Consider the following 21,685-nt stretch of genomic DNA (forward strand, 5'->3'; position numbering starts at 1 on the left):
ATCACAGTCTAATTTTAGGTTGGAATATAGTTTTTCTGTGCTGCGGTTGTACGATTTTTTTCTTAGCTTAGTAAATCTACAGTATATAAACATTTATTTAATAAAACATTTGTTTTTCCGAAGTGTAAACAGAAAATGTGAACAGAACGGAATGTTTGGAATCTTTTTTTTTTCTCTCCCACCAAACAATCTGATGGAGGTCATGGGATATGGGGGAGGGGTCTTATATCTCTTTGATATATGGAAATATACCCCCCCCCCTCCCCACCACTCTTTGTTGGATGAGATTCACTGTGGTCCACACACTGCTCTCATCCTATTACTGAGAAAAGAGCGATAAGAAGCCTCATCCCTTGCTCAGTTGAATTAGAGGGGAGAGAATGAATTAGAGTGTAGGCAAATATTTTTATTAGCATGTGGCTATGGCAAAATAAAACACAATAATTGAAAAAAAGGCAAAAGAATTGGAAAACAAAAGCATATTTTTATGAGACAGAGTGATGAGAATCACAATGATTTGAGGAATATTAAATGTTGATTTAAGAAACTATTTTCAGTGCTTAAAAAAATGGCGGAAAGTAAAAGATTTAGAATAGTATAGAGTAGTAAAACTCACATTTTCATAAAAGAATACTCGTTGGGTTGTTGATATGATATTTCATCTATTATACAATGTGATATACTAAAATCTAATCTAAAATAATAATAATTATTATTATTATTATAGGCCTGATATGAAGATGATTGTATATATGCATTTACATATGTTTTAATTATCTGATATAAATTAAGACTGCATAATTATACTTTTTAAAACATAATCTGTGATACCTCAGGGCCATTAGCAAAAAAAGGTAAATGAAGATTGTGAAACTGTTAATTGTATGATGTAACATACATTTAAATACTGGGTAATATTAATTAACTACATGCTCTTACTATATGGCTAGGGTTAGGATTGGGTTTGGTTTAGGGTTAACTACATGTAATTAAGCACAATTCATAGTTATTACATGTAATTTATCTACCACTCAATTCAAAATTTTATTACTAAATTCAAAATTTTGATTTCAAGATTTCAAGACATAGCGAACAATGTGCACACCCCTCTCTCAAATACACAGTCAAGAAATTGTCAAGATCTTCAAGCTTTGAGCACAGGCCTTCAAATGTGGGAGGCAGGCCATTCCAACTGGAGGCTTTCAATTATAGATAGGGGTTTGCATGGCCGCCATGGATTGCCATGTCAGAGTAAGGATAGACAGCCATGGAGAACTGGGAATCTTTCTATCAGATGTGTGCCTTTGGGGTTGGTGTGTGTTTCTTTGAATGTGTGTGTTTGTGTGGATGATAGGAGACAAGAGCGGTTAAAAGAATGGCCGTGTGTGTGTGTGTGTTGTCCAGAGAGAAGTGGTTAAGGGAGACAGAGTGGTGTATTTTCAACAGGAAGTGGGCTTTCATGTCCCTTCACTCTATGCCCAAGCTTGGGAGTGGCTGTGACAAATGGGATGTCTGAAGCGAAATATAGGCTTTCAAGGTGTGAATGTGTGTCTTTTCCACCTATTTAAGACCCTTATCATAAATGATTCTATTAAGAGACTGAACAAGATGAAACACAGATATTTTGTCCACTCACGTGCACAAGCTGCTCTTGGGTGTCGAACTCCCTGCAGCAACCTTCCCAGTGGCAATTGGTCTCATACACAACCTCCGGCTCCTGCTTGCCCTCCTCTTTATCGCCCTCCTCTTTTACCAGAGTCATTCCATCCATTTGCTCCTGCACAAACGCATGCAGCAAATTGGTGAGGGCATTTGGGTCAATAATGAAAACACATTTGAAAACACATACAAATATTACGCTAATGTGTATTACTGCAGCGTGATGTGAAGGAAATTACTCCATTCAAAGAAAAAATTATATGTGTGGCCTGGTATTTGAGAGTTATTCAACAGTGCAGATGAGACGTTGTATGATAAATGATGTTATTTGCAGTACATGACAGCTAGATGAGCTTATTTGTAATCATAAACACAATGCTAAATTTAATAATTTGGAATACCTCTTGAGAAACATTTAGCTGTATGCCTTTACAGGGATGTTCTTTTTTTTATCAAGGGAAAAATGCCCTGGAAAAAGCACAAATTATGCAGATTTGGGGATTGTTTATAAGTTCTAGAACTGTTAACAGGTTTGGAAAAGGAAACCAGGTTTTGTGAATTCAGAGGCCTGCAGTCAAATGTAGGTTGTACAGTACATTTGATTTAGCTCTGTTTGGACCACAAAGTGAGAGAAAATAAATGAGAAAAACAATAAAAACAGAGGTCTTTTTACTCCGTTCAGCAGTCGCCCAACCGTGTGTCAGTAAAATGTGTCATCTAATTTTTCTTTCATTTTTCTATTCAGTTAAGCATCTGATTAAAAGAAAAACAATTTCCTTCTGAAGCTGTGGAGATCAATGGGGCTTATCGCATCTGAAGCAGTGCCACAACGGGTGACCAAATCAAACACACAAATAAATAGCTTTACAGTACGTAACATAATTGGTCCCAAAGCTCTTGCTGTGTGTGCATGTGTGGGAACCCTTTTTTTTTTTTTTTGGGTTGTGTGAAAGTATTTTTAACCCAATGTATATGCATGTGCACTTGTGTGAGGATGCATACCTGCATGCTAACAGCTCCGGGGCTGGGTGACTTCTCATCTGGTTTGAGTTTAGAGCGTTTGTGGTGCATGGGATCACCTGTGCTGCTCACAGCCGACTCGCTGGTGGGTTTTGTCTAGAAAAGAAAAAAAATTTAAACACATAAAAATAAGTTACTACACAGTATAATCATCATCATCGTCATCATCATCAATTTATTTTGGAGGCTGAATGATTACTCATGTTCACATCCATGAGATAGAACTCCAAGGTACTTCAAAAAACATAGTATTACCATGGTCCATCAAAGGATAACATTGTGCCCCCTTGTGAAAAAGAAGTACACTTTAGTTTACTTATTAGTACGTAAATATTATGTTAACATAATGTTTTCAGACACTTAACTGCATGCTAATTGCAATAAAATGAAAATGTATTATAGATTAAATTGGTATTAAATGCAATTAGCTGAACTTTAGAGTGTTTTTTTTTTTACCAACTTAAGTAGGACAACTTTATATGCAATTTTTATATTAAATAAATAAATTATTAAAGTGTATTGCCGAATGTACTGACAAGCTGTCAAAGTGCACTTAAATGTGTTACATTGTCACCGTTATGTGCAGTTTAGTTTTGTTTATGGACTTTTAGTTTGTAAATCTTCAGTTCCTGTCTTCCTTTGTTTGAGTTTTCCACCACATCTGTAACCATGGGTCTCTATCTATCACCACAGCTGTTTATAATTTACCTCATCACCATTGTGCATTTAAGTTCCTGCTGCTCACTTAGCCTTTGTCTGGTCACGTTCACGAAAGGTTGTGTTTTGCTAATGCCTGTTCGCCTGCCTTTGAGAATACTTGCTATTAAACTTTGTTGAGAACTTTATTCATCTTCGTCTGTCTGCCTGCAAACACATTGTTGTAGATATTTTCATGATAGTGTACTCTCTTTAAGTGGCTTTTTATTTCATTAAAATTATATTATGTTTTATATATATAGGCCTATATATATTCATTATTATTATTATTATTATATTATTATAGTTTTTTTAAATATACTTTTGAAATTTGAAGCACACTAAAAGTGCTCATTCAATAATATTAAGTACACTTTTTTTCACAAGGGACTGTGGCATGGAATATAATTGAACTGAAAACTACTGTGTTGCTATTTCCCCCCAAAAAATTATATTACCACTGTATTTTAGAGAATACCACAGTACTGCGATGGTAGATCAAAACATCTAGACATTATTGCACTATTCTCAAAAAATGGATCTTTGTTAATATAATAATACGCATACATATAACAAATCCACTTTGTTAAACAAAACCCCTACAAAAACAAACACCATTAACATGAAACTGACATTATTCTCAATTTCTCCCTGAACAGCAATATCCCCTCCTCTGACTCTATCTGCTCATTTACTGCCCCTCTCTCTCTCTTTACTCTCTGCCAGAGGAAGTCCCTTGCGACTGACCAGAGCCAGTAAAGAAGAAGTGCTCGGTGGGAGAGAAAAAAGTAACATTCCCTGGATGAGAGAGCATGATTCCTTGGCTCTGAAGGAAGGTTTATCCTGCCAGACTCCTCTAGCAGAGCGTTTAACTGCTTTCAGCTTCCTTTGCTCTTAAATCACACAAAAATACAGGGAGATGTGTGAAAATACTCATTGACGTTATTGTGACTCTTTAATTAGCATACATGTACAAAATTAGAAGATATTACTCAAAATCAAGCCAAAAAGTAATTGTTTTGCATTGAGTATTGAAAATAGAGCAGATGAATCTGACATTTTGGTAAAGGCTATTCAGTCAAGGATTAAACCAAAAATATTTACTATGTTCAAAACCCTTTTTGGAATGCAAAATGATTTATTTAGCAGAGTGACCAGTGCATTAACTTGCCGAAAACACCCGTTCAAACCTCGCAAATCATTCACGTTTTAAATGATATTAGGGTGAGTAAATGATGACAGCATGTTTGTTTTTGGATGAACTATCTCTTTTAAGCTCAAGTATTCATGTTTATGAATTTATGAATACATTTTAAAGACAATCTTAGGAATATATATTGCATACCATATGAAAAGTATAAAACTAAAATAAAAAAAAGTTCCTTGAGAGCTTAGAAATTCAATAAAAAAACAATGATCTGCTATTTCTCTGTCTGTCACTTTGAGCAATGCTCACACCTTCTCTCTTTTTCCATTAATTGTTATTTTACAACCACATGGTGAGACAAATGTCCCATGATGCCCTTCTATTAAAGAGGCTGGTGCTGTCTGTGTTCAGGCGGGGGAAATGGATGACACTGAGTTGGGACGGAGTAGTGGGTCTGTAATGGCTTGAAAGGAGAGACTGGCATTGGGACTCTGGAAACACTAAGAGTTAACTTACTAAAGTACCAAAAAGAAAAAAGAGAAGAAAAAAAAAACGGGGATCGATACAAAGATGGATAAAAACAACAAGATGCACTTTTAATCGAGTGAACACGGCGAGTATAAATGGATGGAGCACACTTGGGTGAAAAAAACGAAAGAAGAAAAACACTTTTACGCTCATCCTTCAAAGGGAAGGTTTGAGAATGTATCTGTGTCTGATTAATGGTGGAGGTGACGGGATTTTTGCTGTTAACAAGCTACGTGTTATTTCTCAAAGGTACCTTCCAGGCAAGCTCACCAGCTCTCCACATCGAGACACAACAGAGACTACGTGCACACAAGGGAAAAACTCCCATGAGGCCTGTCTGCAGCCACACTTTCTCAGCTGTTTATATATGCTGCCGTGTTGGTGGTGCATGTTTTCGTGAGCCACACACAATAACAAATAGCGCCGGCTCTTGTGATGATAAGCACTGAATAAATTTAAGCCTTGAGGGGGCATATCACTGTGTGATCTAAACAAATTCTGTTGCTGTTTACACCCAAAAGCAATCATGTTAAATGATTTAAAAATGCATTGTGTTGCTTAAACTCGAGAAAGAAAAAAAATCTTGCTTTATCTAATTTTAGTTCTCCTAGCTTTGCATGTGTATTCTACTGACTTGTGAAGGCGGTTAACACGTAGCTACAATAAAACCGAGATGTGGCGAAGCTATGGGAAACACAAGTTCAAATCCAGCTTGCGTTAAACTGTCTCGTCTCCATCTCTTGCCATGTCTCCAATCAATATCAATATTATATTGAAATTAATTCATACAGTATTGAGAACTGACCTGTGAGTCATTTGAGACTGTGGAACGTTCTGTAGGTGCCAGGCTGGAGGGGGGGATGCCAGAAACTGGTCTCTGGGTGGCAAAGGCAGGAGCTGGGTGCACGAGGGGCGGACTGTGTCCGAACGCAGAACCTACGATACCCGGTTGCCGACTGATCAGCTGCTGATGCATTTGTAGTGCTACAGGCGTCGGAGGATATGCAAAACTCAATGCAGGGCTGAAAGACAAATAGAGGGTAAAAAAAAAAAAAAGCTTATAAGGAAGATTCAACCATGAGAAAGTTCATGTTGCAAATGAGTGAAATGGTGATGTGGTACATTACAAGTTTTCTTTATATAAAATTTGCCATTGATTGAATATCATTAAATTAGTATTATTTATAATACACTATAATTCTAATTTTAACGTTTTCTGAAAAAAAAGTTTTTTTTTTTTTTTACCGAGGCTACATTTTTGTGCTTAATCAAAAATACAGTAAAAACATTAATACTGAGAAATATTACAATTTAAAGTGACTGTTTTATTATTTGAATCTATTTTAACAAGTCATTATTCCTGTGAAATGAATCACTCCAATCTTCAGTCACATGATCCTTCAGAAATCATTATAATAAGCTGATTTGGTGCTTGAGAAAGAGTCGTTCTGCTTAATATTTTTTTTAAGGATTCTTTGATACATAGAAAGTTCAAAATAACTGCATTTACTAGAAATTTTAATTTTTATATATTATTATTTTTTTTTTATATGAAATGAAAAGTCTTTACTGCCAATTTTTATCAATTTAATGCAGCCTTGTTGAATAAAATAATTAATTTCCAAACAAAGAAACACAAACTTTTGAAAGGTAGTGTAGGTAATGTAATAATATCTTATAATATACAATAATAATATTTTATAATATAAAATAATATTATCAATATTAATAATTACCATTAGCCCAAAAAATTACAAATATAACACTGTTAATCTTAATGAATAAACAAATATATAAACAACAACAATTTTATAAAGGTTTATAATTTAAAGAAAGGTTCCAGTATAGTTCATGCTAAAATTATGAATCACCTGTAGAGAATAAAAGCTGTATTTAAGCACACTATTGAACTTTCATATATCACCTCCTCCTCTATAGATGCCACAGTCTCTTTAATGACAAATCCCTGGTGCTCAATAACAGACATTCATAGGGGTTTCCATTCATCGTGGGACATGCTGGCCGCTCCATGCAAGCTCATACATCTACTGGTCTTATTAAAGGCAGAGAGGAAATCAATGTAGCTGGACGCTGCGTGGCTGACACAGCTGTCTCATCACTCATCGGGCCTGGACCCTCGCCTGCCATGTCTGTCTATTCATGTACACACGAGATATGACTGATTAGCTTACAAAAACAAATCACTGATTAATCACTCTCAGTGCGGGAAAGAGCAACATTTCTGTCATCTTTTCTTTCTCTGAGACCCCCACCCAAAGATAGGTAAAGTCACCAGGTAAAGTCATTTCCTAATAGTGCTGGATGGCAGATGTCAAACTGAGTGACACATAGCCAGGGATGCTAGCTATGTCTCACACTATGGGCCCTATCTTGCACCCAGCGCAATTGACTTTGAACACCGACGCATGTATCATTCCTATTTTGCACCCGCGCACAGCGGACTTTTCCCTCCACAGACGCACGTCGGTAAATTAGGGAATGAACTTGCGCTCGCGGGGGCGGTTCAGCGCAAAGAGGAGGCGTGTTCCGGCGCAAAACTTCCATGGTGCTATTTTCCAGTTTTAGAAAGCAATTACGCCATTGACCAGGAAAAAAACAGTCTAAAGACAGTGGCGCGTTGCGTGTTAGTGATATGGTATTTTAAGGGCGCGTGCTTGCATGGCCATAATGTTAACGCGCATCCACTTTGATTCTCTAATAGATAAACAGATGCAGCAGTTTTCATTTTTGCAAATCATACATTATTACAAGGAAAAATATTAACACACGAGGGAAATCATTGTTGTGTCCGTGAAGATGTGAAAAAGATCTAGAATAGATTTAAAAAAAAAAAAATCTAGATTAGGCTAGCTACACATTTACTACCCAAATTATACGCCTGTTTAACCGAACCTAATTTGGGTGGGTTTCTCCCATCATCCCCAATGTCACTTCTCTGTGTTTTACAGCCCTGACGAGAACGTCGGTTTCCTCGGCTGTGAATCGCTCCTGGCGTGCGCTGGCAAATCCGCCGTTATAATAGCAATCCGCCGTGGAACAAGCGCATCTGCTCTTAAAGGGAATGTGAGAGGACGCTCTGATTGGTTTATTTCACGTTACGCCCAAACCACACCTATGAATAATGAAGCTACTTCAGACCAACCCCTTTTAGATTTGCGTCGGGCGCAAGAGTCATTTATCCCGCTGGGAAAATAGCAACAGCGCCGGGATCCGCCCACAAAGTTACTTGCGCTTTGCACTTTGCCACTTGCGTTTCAGATCGTTAAAATAGGGCCCAATGTCTCTTTGGTAGATACATCATTCAGTTTGATAGAGAAGTTACAAAAACTGAATGTGTTCAAATGTAAGAACTTCTGATATTCTGACATGCTGCAAAATTGGTAAAAATCTCATCTCCGGTTTAACATCTGTTGTAGTACTCATTACATAATTGATAATGTTTTTAAAAAATGCAGGATAGGTTAACATTAATTCATAAAATTGTCTGAGGAAATTAAATTTCAGAAAAATGTCTCATTTCACATACACTTCAGTTCAAAGGTTTGGGTTAAGTAAAAAAATTTTAAGTACATTAAAGAAATTAACACTTAGTCAGCAAGAACGCATTCAATTGATCAAAAGTGACAGTAAAGACATATATAATGTTACAAAATATCTATATTCCAAATAAATGCTTTTGAACTCGAAGACACGATCGCACAGGTAGGCAATCCACAGGTAAAAGTTCAGTCTAGAACGATGAGACCAGACCCACATGTGTTTTTGGTGCTGGCCTTTATGGAGTAACTGATGATGCTAATGGCAGACAGGTGTGGTGATTGAGTGTGCACAGGGGGTAGCCAGAGAGGATGATGGGAACATAGTGTGCTGAAGTGACTGGTCTGGTGATTGAGAATTGTGACAGTACTCTTCCCCCCTCCCGGAAGGTGTGACCTCACAGCTTGAAGAGGTGAAGGCAGAGGCTTAGGAGGAGGGCACGGAGATGGCACAGGGATGGTAACGGGATATGGCGAAGGGTAGCAGGCGGCAGAGGAATGGTAACAGAGGGATGACGAGACCCTGGGGACAATGATGGTAGTTGTCCGAAGGCACAGACCAAGAGCCGACAGCCCACTGCGAATTCGAGGGAGGGAGGAGCCAATGTGGAGTAGAGACTGACGTCAACTGGGAGACGACCGACGGAGCCGATGGATTCCAGGGGGCATATGGAGAGCACACACAGGTGTGACACAGGAGGCCTAGGCGATGCTGCAGCGACGAGCATCTGAGGAGGAGATTGCCCGAGGACTGAGGCGATGCCGGTGTGATGGAGGGCCGAGGCATACCCGAAGTGAAGGAGGAGCCCGCTGTGGCAGTAGGGGTGGAGGATTGGAGCATAGCTGAAAATCTGCAAGTCCGTGGCGGAGGGGTTGTGACGACTGACTAAGGGGGAGCCGGTGGGATGAGGTAACCCGGTGAAGTCAAAAGGCAGAGGGTGTCTGGTGGAGCCAAAGGTGGGAGGAGCCAAGGTGGAGCCGACAGGAGAAAGGGCCGAGACAATCTGAGGCCGGAGGCGGATCCACTGGATCTCTCCGCTGAGACCTCCAGGCGGGGCCGGAGGACTGGCTGAGCAAGGTGGTGACGGAGGCAGATAAAAAGGTAGACAGGGTCGAATGTAACAATACATTGTCCATGCAGGTGTCTGTGCTGTCTAGGAACAGCGATGAAAAATCCAAAATGGGGTGGGATAGGGTGGGAGACGATACCTCTGCGCTGAAGTCAAACAGCCAGTCCTCAGTTTCAAAATCCACCAAATTTCCCTCGGCCACTGATATCGTGGGCTCACACCCCTGGTCAGACTCACTGGGGGCTCCTCTTCCGGGGCAAGTGTCCACACTGCCCTCTTATCTTCAGGCACTGGCTGACACGTCGCTTGGTAGCTCTCTGTCTGCAGGGGGGTCACACGTTTCCTCTGTGGTCGGTAGTCGTGGAATGGACCCTGGGTCCGGCTGTGTTCTGGAGACACCAGATGATATCGTCCCTCTAGTTCAGTCCAGAGGTGACTGGGAGGTCTACGGGGTGATGGTAATTATCCCCGATCCAGAACAGTGACTTCAGGGTCTCGTCGTCAAAGGGGCTGGCGATGGCAAGGCAGAAGTTCTTGGTAAAAAACAAAAAAGTCTAGGTTCTCACAAGCCACAACAGCAAATCATGCTGCATAATCCATCTCAGGTCTGGTCTTCTGTCATGGAACAGAAGAATGCAGACACAGGTAAAATCTGAATAGAGTTTATTGAATGACACACAGGATGGTAGCAGGTGAGTCTCTGGATTGAAAATAGTTACAGTGAAACTGGCAGGAAAATGACTGTTCTTTTCTGTTGTAGGTGGAGATGACAGGTAATTGGAAGACCGGCTGACTGGAAGACGAGATGATCACAGAAGACTGAAGACTTGACAGTTCAAGATATGATCACACAGGTAGGTAATCCACAAGTGTGTAGTCATGTTGAAGTTCAGCCTAGAACAACACGACCAGACCCACATGTGTCTTTGGCACTGGCTTTTATGGAGAAACTGATGAGGCTGATGGCAGACAGTTGTTGTGATTGTTGAGTGTGCACAGTTGTTAGCCAGAGAGGATGATGGGAAATATAGTGTGCTGAAGTGACTAGTCTGGTGACTGAGGATTGAGCAACAACATTGATAATAGTAAGAAATGTTTCTTAAGCACTAATTATTAGAATAATTTCTGAAGGGTCATGTCTCACTGAAGACTGGAGTAATAGTTCTTCCCATCCTTTGGATGAGACGTTAAACCGAGGTCCTGACTCTGTGGTCCTTAAAAATATCATGCCACTTCTCGTAAAGAGTAGGGGTGTAACCCCGGTGTCCTGGCCACATTCCACCTATTGGCCCTTGCCAATCATGGCCTCCTAATAATCCCCATCCAATGAATTGGCTCTATCACTCTCTCTCCTCTCCACTATAGCTGGTGTGTGGTGAGCGCACTGGCGCCGTTGTACTGTGGCTGCCGTCGCATCATCCCAGTGGATGCTGCACACTGGTGGTTGTTGAGGAGAGACCCCGACATGATTGTAAAGCGCTTTGGGTGTACAGTAGAACATATGAAAGCGCTATCTAAATAACAAATAATATTTGTTATTTTAAATAATAATTGTTCACAACATTTTTGAAAGTTTTACTGTATTTTTGATCGAATAAGTGTTGCCCTGCTGAGCATAAGAGACTCCTTTCAAAAACATAAAAACAATTAACTGACCCCAAATATCTGAACAGTGACGTCTGTACCATTTTATAGTAGTGCAAGTAGTGCACACACACACACACACACACACACACACACACACACACACACACACACACACACACACACACACACACACACACACACGCACACTCAGTGAGAGCACTATGAGAACTTAGATAATGTACTTATTAAAACAAAAAAATTAGGCTTACTATTTTTGGCAGAGAGTAGGCAGTAAGTCGGAATATGGGAGTGTTTTGTGACTGGGACAAATTTAGATATCCCATCTTAAAGTAGCATTAGGTTGATCAGTTTCTGAATATTGATTAGCCCCATGTCAATAGCAGTCTCACTGATATCACAAACGCTTCATTATCCTCTGTCTGGACTCTTGCTATGAACTGGCTGAACTAATTGAGCCCAATATAAGTGAGGTCATTTGCTAAACATGAATTATTCAGCTGTTGAAACAGATTAAAGGAGATTACAAGGCAGAGGATGGTCAGTGAACACTTAAGAACAGCCCCCAGGTTGAAGCACTATTGAATTTCAACTAAGACATACTAAGTGGGTGAGTTTTATTCACTTCATCCACAACAGATTCTCTCTCTTTCCCATTAAAGCTTGTGTTACTGTCCTCAGCCCAGACTTTGCTTCCTTCCCTTGTCCCCCTCTTCATGACCCTTTCATTTGTCATTCCCCCTTCCTCTCCTCCTTTCCAGCATGAGCGATTGCGTAGCGGCAGTGTTAGGATAAAGCTCTCCTCAGCTGATGGAGAGAACATTAATCAGGTGATGCATATCAGACAGACGAGTGTGAGGGAGGAGGGGAGGAATATGTTCACACGCTTCCTCCTAATAGTGCTCTCTATGTTCCCTCGTTTATTTCGCCGTCCAGTGTTCATTCATCACTCCGCTGCTGAGGATGCGCTGGAGTGTCCACTTTCAGCACGGGTCGCTTTTCCTGTCTATCTCTTTCTCAGAATCTCTCTCGCATTCTCTTGTCTCTTGTCTGTTCCAATATACACCACTCTCTTTATTTTCATACTTGGTACAGGGTCCAAGTTTGGAATGACATGAAGGTGAATAAATGAAGAATTTAGGGTAAACTATCATTTTAAAACCTGTCAAGTAAGAGACGAAGACTGGCTCATCTCAAAAGGATGTGAGTGATACAATAATCTGTCCTGAAGGAAAAACTAAGCAGTACCAATGACATATGACGTACGAAAAAAGAAAATATATTTTTAAACAAAAATAATGTAAAATCCAGCTGTATGGCCAGTCAGAAATAATTATTAAAAAAAATGTTTTTCAGTATTTTTAATTTACTTTTGTATGTACCTGATAGTGCCGGCGGAGAGGTGTCCGTAGGATCCACTGGTGGATGAGCTGGAGCGGGAATTATTAAGGATAGTGACTAGAGAGTTGGGCGAGGTGCGAATCATGGCCTGCAGGTCAAAACTGGGGTCAGACAGGCATGGGGAGCTGGGAAGGGGTCGTTTTCTGCTGGGCCGATTTGTGAACCTAGGACTGGGAAATCGAGAACCTGAGAGAAACAGACAGACAGAGAGAAAAACACCAAAGTAAGTAAAACCTGATAGTAACACAAATGGCAAAATGTATTCTATTTTTAATTTTATTGTATTGTATTTTTTATTTCAGAAGAGCTGTTACTATCGAAGAGATATGGGAATTACCACCATTAACTGTCAGACAGATATTTTATGGTCATGCCTGTCGAGCAACTATATCCATACTGACATAATTTCCAAAAATGTATCCCATTTTTATGTGGATAATATACTGTTTTTGTGAACTAATCACACAGAGGGCTTTACAGATATTATTATTATTATTTTTTAATTATATGAAATTTATTCATCATAGACGATGCTTTCAACAACGATTGCATTTCCTGCATTGCATGCATTTTGCTCTGTTAAAAAAAGTTTGACTACACTTTTCCCACTGCTTTTTAGCAGCATGCATCACTGTGATATTGAATCATGTTTAATTGCGTTGAATAGTGTGTCAACACTGAATGGAATTGCACTAGTTGTTTTTGAAAAGATTTCTCTAGAAAGCAGATCCAACGCAGACAGGCCCTCCACTCACGCACAATGACTGGCACCTACAGATTAAGAAATGACTTTTGTTGTCTTTTCATTGGTAGATGTCACAAACAAGAAAGAAGGGAGGGAGAAGTGAAAGGAGGAGGGGAAGAGAGGGGTGCGGGGGTAATGGTGGTCTTTTGTTGTATGGAGTGACACAATGACTTTGTGACTCATATTTTTTTCTTTCAGTTGTTCTGTACTTTTTTTAACAGAAAGCATGCAAACAAAACAAAATTACGCTCTCTCTCTCTCTCTGACTCTCTCCATCTCTTTCTACTTTGACACATACAGTGATTACAGGGTCTGTCATTCATATTTAAATCACTGTGTGTGTGTGTGTGTGTGTGTGTGTGTGTGTGTGTGTGTGTGTGTGTGTGTGTGTGTGTGTGTGTGTGTGTGTGTGTGTGTGTGTGTGTGTGTGTGTGTGTGTGTGTGTGTGTGTGTGTGTGTGTGTGTGTGTGTGTGTGTTCCCACATTTGGAACATCTTTTTACATTGTTAGCATTCTGCTTAGAACTGTGATTTAAGCCTTTGAATGATTTTGGATGTGTGGAGCACAACAAACACAACGTTAATAATATTTAATTAATTAATAATAATTTAATTTGTTACATTTATATAGCACTTTTTCTGGGTACTCAAAGTGCTTTACATATGGAAGGGGCAATCTCCTCAACCACCTCCATTGTGTAGCATCCACCTGGATGATGCGATGGAAGCCATATTGCGCCAGAACGCCCACCACACACCAGCTTACTGGTGGAGAGGAGACAGAGTGATGAAGCCAATCAGTATATGGGGATGATTAGGAGGCCATGATGGACAGAGGGCAATGGGCAAAATTGGCCAGGATGCCGGGGTTAAACCCCTACTCTTTTTCGAAGGACATCCTGGGATCTTTTATGACCACAGAGAGTCAGGACCTCGGTTTAACTTCTCATCCGAAGGACGGTGCTTTTTGACAGTATGGTGTCCCCATCATTATACTGGGGCATTAGGACCCACACAGACCACAGGGTGAGCCGTACCCCCTACTGGCCTCACTAACACCTCTTCAAGCAGCAACCTAGTTTTCCCAGGAGGTCTCCCATCCAGGAACTGACCAGGCTCAATCCTGCTTAGGTTCCGTGGGCAACCAGTCTCGGGCTAATGGGTGATAGACACATGCACAAGCTTACACACCCATACACAAATGAATCCATATGTATGTGAGCACGACCATTATACTGTACATATAATTCACACTCATATACAATACTATGCTCAGTCTATAAGGCCATCTGGACTGGCATAAACTCCAAGATGGTCTCAAGTAGTTTAAATCGGCAGTTCTGGTCTATTTATGATATAAGATGCTTAACTTAGGTAGAACAAGGAATGCAAAAAGATGGTTTACATTGGTAATTTAAGCGGTCACCAGCTAACCCAGCTCATTTTTCCTAGGTTATGATGAACTTATTTTAGATCAGCAATGTTGGTTTATTTCTGACAAAAAACTATTGGTAGAACAAATAATGTATAGGTAGTCAAAGTATGAAAGTTCCCAAAACATACACTTTACTGGTTAATTAAATGCAAATTGTAAAAAAAAAAAAAAAAAAGATTTTAAATTTAATTGGTCGTTTAAGATGATCACCAGCTGGTCTAGGTTTTCACAGACTTATTATTATGATATTATATTGGGAGTACTGGTATATTACTGGCATGGTCTAGCTAAGCAAGTTTAAACAGCTTGACAACTGGAACTATGATGGATAAACAATAAAAACCTGCATGAATGTGCCCAAAACAACTTTTCCTGGTCAATAAGGTGAAAATAAGATATTCATGTATCCAGTTATGCAGTTAACTGATCTGATCTGATCTGATCTGGTCTATTACTGGCATATGCTGGTTAAGCTATAGGTAAAACAGTGGTTCTCAACCAGTTGGCTGGGGCCTAAAAGGGGCAAACTTTTAAGGCATCAAGATGACTTAAAATTATTTAAAATAAGACAAAACAAGCTTTAAAATAAGCTAAACTACTAAAAATGTATATTCCCAAACTCCTGAAATTCTAAAATGTAATTATTTTAATTTTAATTATATTAAAATATAAAAGAATATTGTTTTGGACAATGGAGTCCTTGGAGTCCATAATGTTGAGAACTGGTTGAACGAAAGAAATAGCCAAACACATAATTTTTTAATTATGTTTGAAGATGAGCCAATCTTTAACAATTCCTGTAGTATGAGTAAATATTACATGCTTGGTCAAACATCTTTTATCAAAAAAGTGTGGGGATAAAAAACAATAATTCCATCTACATCCTGCAGAGGGTCCAAATTGAGGTGTGTAATAAGTCGAATCTAATCAACACTGGCTAATTAGCAGCTAACAGGTTAAACAATGCATGGCTTGAACACACATACGCAGTACAGGTTCATTCTTTCATTAGTCCGTACTTCTCTAAAAGTAATTACACTGATGTGAACTGAGCTCTAAACTACGACTGTGCCATCCCATCCCCATTATTAACAAAAGCTTCTAGATAACGCACTTCTCCTCATTCACTTCCCTTCTCAGAGTCTATATATCATAAAAGAGAGCTTTAAAGTGTTAATTTGGCTGGCGTGGAACACACATTGTTAAAATAGGATGAGTTATTACCAAGGGCTGATCACAGGCGATTTGAAGTTGGGGGGACGCGACATCTTCATTTGAAAACGGTGGCCCTAATTGTTTTGTTTCAGTCTATTAATCTTAAACAGTGCCACAGTAGAAAGGATTTCTCCGGTGATGAATAGTGGGACATTCCAATTCCCACCTAATAGCAATTAATTTTCTGATACCCATGCAATTTTGGCTAGTTTTAATTAGTTTGTGAGAAACGGGAGAGTGGGGAAGCTGACGGGCTAAATGCATTCTCATTAAAGACTAACGGGCCAGTCCACCTGACCTCTCTTCAGTCACCGTGCTTTTAATTTCCTATTTACTCTTCAAAATAACTCATTTGCATACGTTCTGTGCACATCCCATCCCCCCCATACACACACACTTATTTTTTCTCAGAAAAACCTAAATTATTTGGGAATGGTTTTGAAAGAAATAAAGATGTATTATTTGTTCCACTTCCAACTAGTCTCTCGTTTCACCATTTATCTTCTTTGAAAACTAAAACTAAAAATATAAATATATACAGAATGTATATATTAAAACACATGCAGCTTTTGCTTTTTTGATTGGTTAAGGTTAGAAATAGTCTAAATCTATAGCCTAAATATGCCCCTCTGATAGGTGGATAGGATAGGTGGGCGTTGTAGACATCAGAAAAGAGTATGCAAGTGGAAAACTTACTTTCCATAGCCTGCAGGTACTCCATGTGCAGGGCGTTGCTTGCAGCCCCTGTTGTGGATGCCACTGAGGGAATGATGTCAGCGTAGGGGCTGCGGTGACCTGCAAGCAGGGCCATCTGGTGGTAGTACTCTGCCGTGGTCAAACCAGTGTGGGGTGCTGAGGGGTCAAAAAGAGTGGAGAGGACATTAAAACATCAGTCATTTGATCAATACAAAACCATTCAAAAGTGTGAGGTGAGTAAGATAAATAAATAAATAATACTGAATTACTTTCATGTGACACTAAGGAATGGATCACCATCACAGCAATAAATTACATTTGAAAATACAGGTGTATCCAAATAGAAAACTGTTACTTTAAATGGTAAAAATTTCACAATATTACTGTTTTTAATAAATAAATGCAGTATTGGTGAGCATACGATAATTATTTATATATATGCAAATGCTTTGAATACCAGACTTTTTTTATTCTCAAACATGTGCATCAATGGTTTAATTAATTATTTGACTTTAGAAGACTTTGCAAGAGTCATATGGACCGGGTCCATGTGGTCCGTGTACCTTCGGATAATTGGTTTTCGATGGCTACACTTGTAAGGATTCTTAAAGCGTTTATTCCAACTGCATTTCATCTCTTTCTCATCAAACAACCAGACTAATGAACGGCTTTACACAAACCGTAACGGGGCAGAACCAAGGCTTTTTTTCTGTGTAGACATAAATTCACCTACATGTGCCGTGAAATATTAGTTTATCTCACAAAACAAGTCAAGTCACCTTTATTTAAATAGCGTTTTATACAAAACAGATTCTTTCAAAGCAGCTTTACAGTGATAACAGTGATTATGCATTTCAGCTGTTGTTCAGCTAAAGTCAGTTCAGTGTTGATTCAGTTCTGTAGTATAGATCATCAATTATTAATTTGTTCATTTAATCTACAAAGCAGTTCTGCAAAAAATTACTTTGCATCTGCACCCACAACTACCCCTAGCCTGCATATTTGACACACTGCATGTTCCCGATCAACATTTACTTTCAATGCTGCGCTGAGTTCAGTGCTATGGGAAAACATCTTTGTTTGACCGGTTTTGAAGTATATGTGGCAAACACGCCAAAAACTTTAGATAACCTCTGACGACCAGCATTGGAATGCACGCTCATGAGAGGCTGTAAATAGACGTGAAACAATTACGCTTTCAGGTTTTCTTTGTCTTCAGAGAACCGTATTGTATGTGTGCTACACTTTTTATCTGTCCACTTTGTTAGGAGTTAGCGTTCCAGCTGTAAGTGTGAAGAAATTTGTCATCATGTCGCAAACAATCAGAAGATGCATTCCTCCATGTTCATGGACCATCCCTGGTTATGATACGCATGAGTTCTGCTTTGAGCTCTTGCGTTTGAGCATGGCGAGTGTGAGCACTGTAAGTTGTTTTCCATTAAAGTGCTTCTTGCGCGTCTCATATATCGATCTGGCTGAGAAGTGGGAGACAGGTCCTCCTGTCCGCTGTTGAAGACGACGATTTTTCAGAATGGGCTGAAGAGGTTCTCTTGTCAATAAAGAATCTAGTGGCTCGGATCTCGCGTTTGCCGAGGCAACGCACCGATTACGGGTCCGCTATATATATATTTCACGCAAATACGCATACTCTTTTACACAAATGATTGGGCAACAAACCTCTCCACATATTAACCCAGAATACTGTCTAACAATTGATGGCTGCTCTGTCAAGTCTTCGTCCTCGGTTAGGAATCTGGATGTGCTCTTTTCTAGCATCTGTAAAACCGCATTCTTCCATCTTAAAAATATATCTAAATTACGACATATGCTTTCAAAGAAAAATGCGGAACAGTTAGTTCATGCGTTCATGACCTCAAGGTTAGATTATTGTAATGCTCTACTGGGTGGTTGCCCTGCACGCTAACAAACTACAGTCAACACTGCATTGGCTCCCCATTAAACATTGTGTAAATATTTTAATATTGCTGACTACTTACAAAGCATTAAATGGTTTATTTCCCCAGTACTTGAGTGAGCTCTTAATGCATTATAGTCCTTCACATCTATTGCGATCTCAAAATTCTGGCCAATTGATAATTCCTAGAATATCAAACTCAACTGTAGGCGGTAGATCCTTCTTCTATTTAGCACCTAAACTTTGGAACAATCTTCCTAACATTGTCCGGGAAGCAGACACACTCTGCAAGTTTAAATCTAGACTAAAAACACATCTCTTTTACCTGGTATTCAAATAGAACATTATACATTTCTATTATTCAAATCAGTTAAATGAGTATTAGGCTGCATATCTATGCAGGTCAGCCGGAACCGAGGACACTTCCTATAACAACTGATGAACTCGTTACATCATAAGAAGAATGGCATCTACGCTAATTTTAGTCTTTCTGTTTATTCTGAGGTTTACTGAAGTAAGCCGGATCCAGTGCCAACATGGTGTTTTGGCTCACAGCCCTGTGAAGGCCTCATCGACACGACAACCATCGGCACTGACCCTAAACAAACTCGTCTCCATACCGGCGTGACTCTGATCTTCAACCAGATGGAACTGGATGATACTCTGATTGTTCCAAACCAATCTGACTTCTGACCTATAATGCTGCCTGAATCATAATCATACACCGTTCGTTCATTGGCCAGGGGAGAACTGGCCCCCCGACTGAGCCTGGGTTCTCCGAAGGTTTTTTTCTCCATTCTGTCACCTGATGGAGTTTTGGTTCCTTGCCACTTTCGCCTTTTCCACCTTTGTTGCCATTGGCTTGGCTTGATTAGTTGGGGACATTGAACCTATGTCTACACAGAAGAAATCCCTGCCTAGGCTCTGCCGTGGTACGGTTTGTGTCAGGCCATTAGTCTGGTTGTTTGATGAGAAAGAGATGAAATTCAGTTGCAATAAACACTTTAAGAATTCGTACAACTAGCAACAAATGACCAGAGGTGGAAAGTCCAGGGGTCAGAAAGTAAAAGTCCTGCCATATGTTTATTCCACCCATGAACTCAGTCAGCTGATTTAACTAATTAGTTCTATCTCCTGGCTGAAAAACTGTGCTAATTAGCAAATCCAGGTGATTGGAACAAAATACTGAGGAGGACTTTTACTTTCTGAACCTGGACTTTCCACCTCTGCAAATGACTATTATTCTGTTGCACAGAACTGAAGAAGACATGATGACAGCACTGTTTAATCTTTGCTTGACCAATCAGTGTTAAGGTGCGTTTCTTTCTCGCCTACACGTGGAAATCGAATATTTAAGTTGTTGACCCATTTTCTACCCCTGAATGTAAAAATGAAAATTCTTGTTTTACATTTTATTAAAAAAATTTACGTACAAAAAAAGCATAGTTTTTTCGTGTTATTGTTTTCAATATTAAATTTATTTTTTAAACGAATTAATGCAACATACACCGACCGGACTTCTTTTGTGATACATTTCTAGTGATTCGTTGGTATTACTGGATCTTGACAGGCCCCATTCACTTTCATCATACTGAAAAATGTGACGCTTGGACATTCAGCTACATATATATCTAGTTCAGTCATGAATCTTTGGAGGGCGCAGGTTGATAGGTCCTTTACATGCAATCTGCAAGCAATCACAACATTACCACATGCCCTTTGCTGATCCTGTAGCCAATGGGACTGCTTGCTATACATTTAAATAGTCTAGTTCCGTGTTTACTGCAGGGTAGTCAGATTTACTTTGAAACTTTACTCTGAAACAGCTCCACATGCCTAGATCTGTTACGGGATTTATGTATGTCTATTTATACAGCATCAGCATGTCTTAAATGCTCACATGAGCGTGTCGGTGTATCTATTAGCAGTAGCAAGTCCATACTTGCTCTGCTGCACCAGCAGCAACAGCACTGTATCAAATCTAGTCTGCCAAGACCAAATACATTAACAAATGCATTAACATGCTAAAACTATTTTGAAAGTTGTCTTGAATAAACCTCTTTTATGTTTCAAAGAAAATCATGAGTTTGAAAGGACATGAGGGTGACTAATTAACAAAATGTTAATTTTTTTTACTAAAAAATGGTGCCAAATTCTATATGCAAACCTTTAAACTGCTTCCCCCCCCCCCCTCTCTTTCATGTGTTCCCTCTATCTTCCTTCCAATCTTTAGCTACAGAGTGATAAAGGTCCTAGAAATTGATCCTAAAAATAAACTTCTGGCAACATGCTTTAAATAACACACAAACACACACATATACACACACAAAAAAGGAAGGAGAATAAGAGAAAGACTGACACCGTGCTTCTCAATGCAAATACAAAATCAGTTTAGCTGCACAAAGTGTTGTGGCTAATTCCTGTCTTCCCCAGAAGAAATGAACAGAGCGGATGAAAAGATCTCGACTGACGCCCGGACTGAATGCATGGAATATGCATCTCTGATTGGTTGTGTGAATGTAAGAAGAAATTCCAAATTAATTCGATGTGGGTATTTTGTCTTAAGTAGTGAGGGAGGGGTTAGGGGGGCTTCTTTAATTGTCTCCGTTGTTCTGCTTTGCCTCGGCTCTCGCATTGAGCCGTAATGTGCCTCGTTTCCTCATTCACGTGCAGAAAGAGCTTTGCGGAATTTCTAAATTGTTGGAGATGTTGGCACCGAATTGCAGGACTGGCGGTGGGGAACGACTGGAGCGAGCATGTTCTGCTTGTGGGATATCAGAGTGGCAGTTTTTAAGGATGAATATGCATCCTCAGTATGGTGCGCCACCAGAGCCAGGAGGCATTCTGCTGGTGGACCATGTAGGCATCTGGGAGAGTACATGAAAATGTGTTTAAAACAGGCTTGGAAAGCAAGCAGAAAAAACAAATGATAAAGTGAAAGAGCAAAAAAAAAACTAGCATCTATGTTTAGTTATTCTCAGCCACCAACATGAATTG

General features: G+C 39.5%; 1 protein-coding gene across 2 annotated transcripts in view; it reads right to left on the reverse strand.

Annotated features, from left to right (window-relative positions):
• Positions 1–21,685, reverse strand: part of gli3 (GLI family zinc finger 3) — a 154,167-nt gene that overhangs the window by 17,152 nt on the left and 115,330 nt on the right. For both annotated transcript variants that reach the window (XM_079601951.1, XM_079601952.1), the window contains 5 exons: positions 16,774–16,929; positions 12,665–12,869; positions 5,856–6,072; positions 2,662–2,775; positions 1,637–1,777 (listed from right to left, as the gene is read on the reverse strand). In XM_079601951.1, the coding sequence (XP_079458077.1) occupies positions 1,637–1,777; positions 2,662–2,775; positions 5,856–6,072; positions 12,665–12,869; positions 16,774–16,929 (833 nt within the window). The remainder of the gene's footprint in view (positions 1–1,636; positions 1,778–2,661; positions 2,776–5,855; positions 6,073–12,664; positions 12,870–16,773; positions 16,930–21,685) is intronic.

The sequence above is a fragment of the Phoxinus phoxinus genome, assembly GCF_949152265.1.
Source record: "Phoxinus phoxinus genome assembly, chromosome: 24".
In the NCBI taxonomy this organism is placed as follows: Eukaryota; Metazoa; Chordata; class Actinopteri; order Cypriniformes; family Leuciscidae; genus Phoxinus; species Phoxinus phoxinus.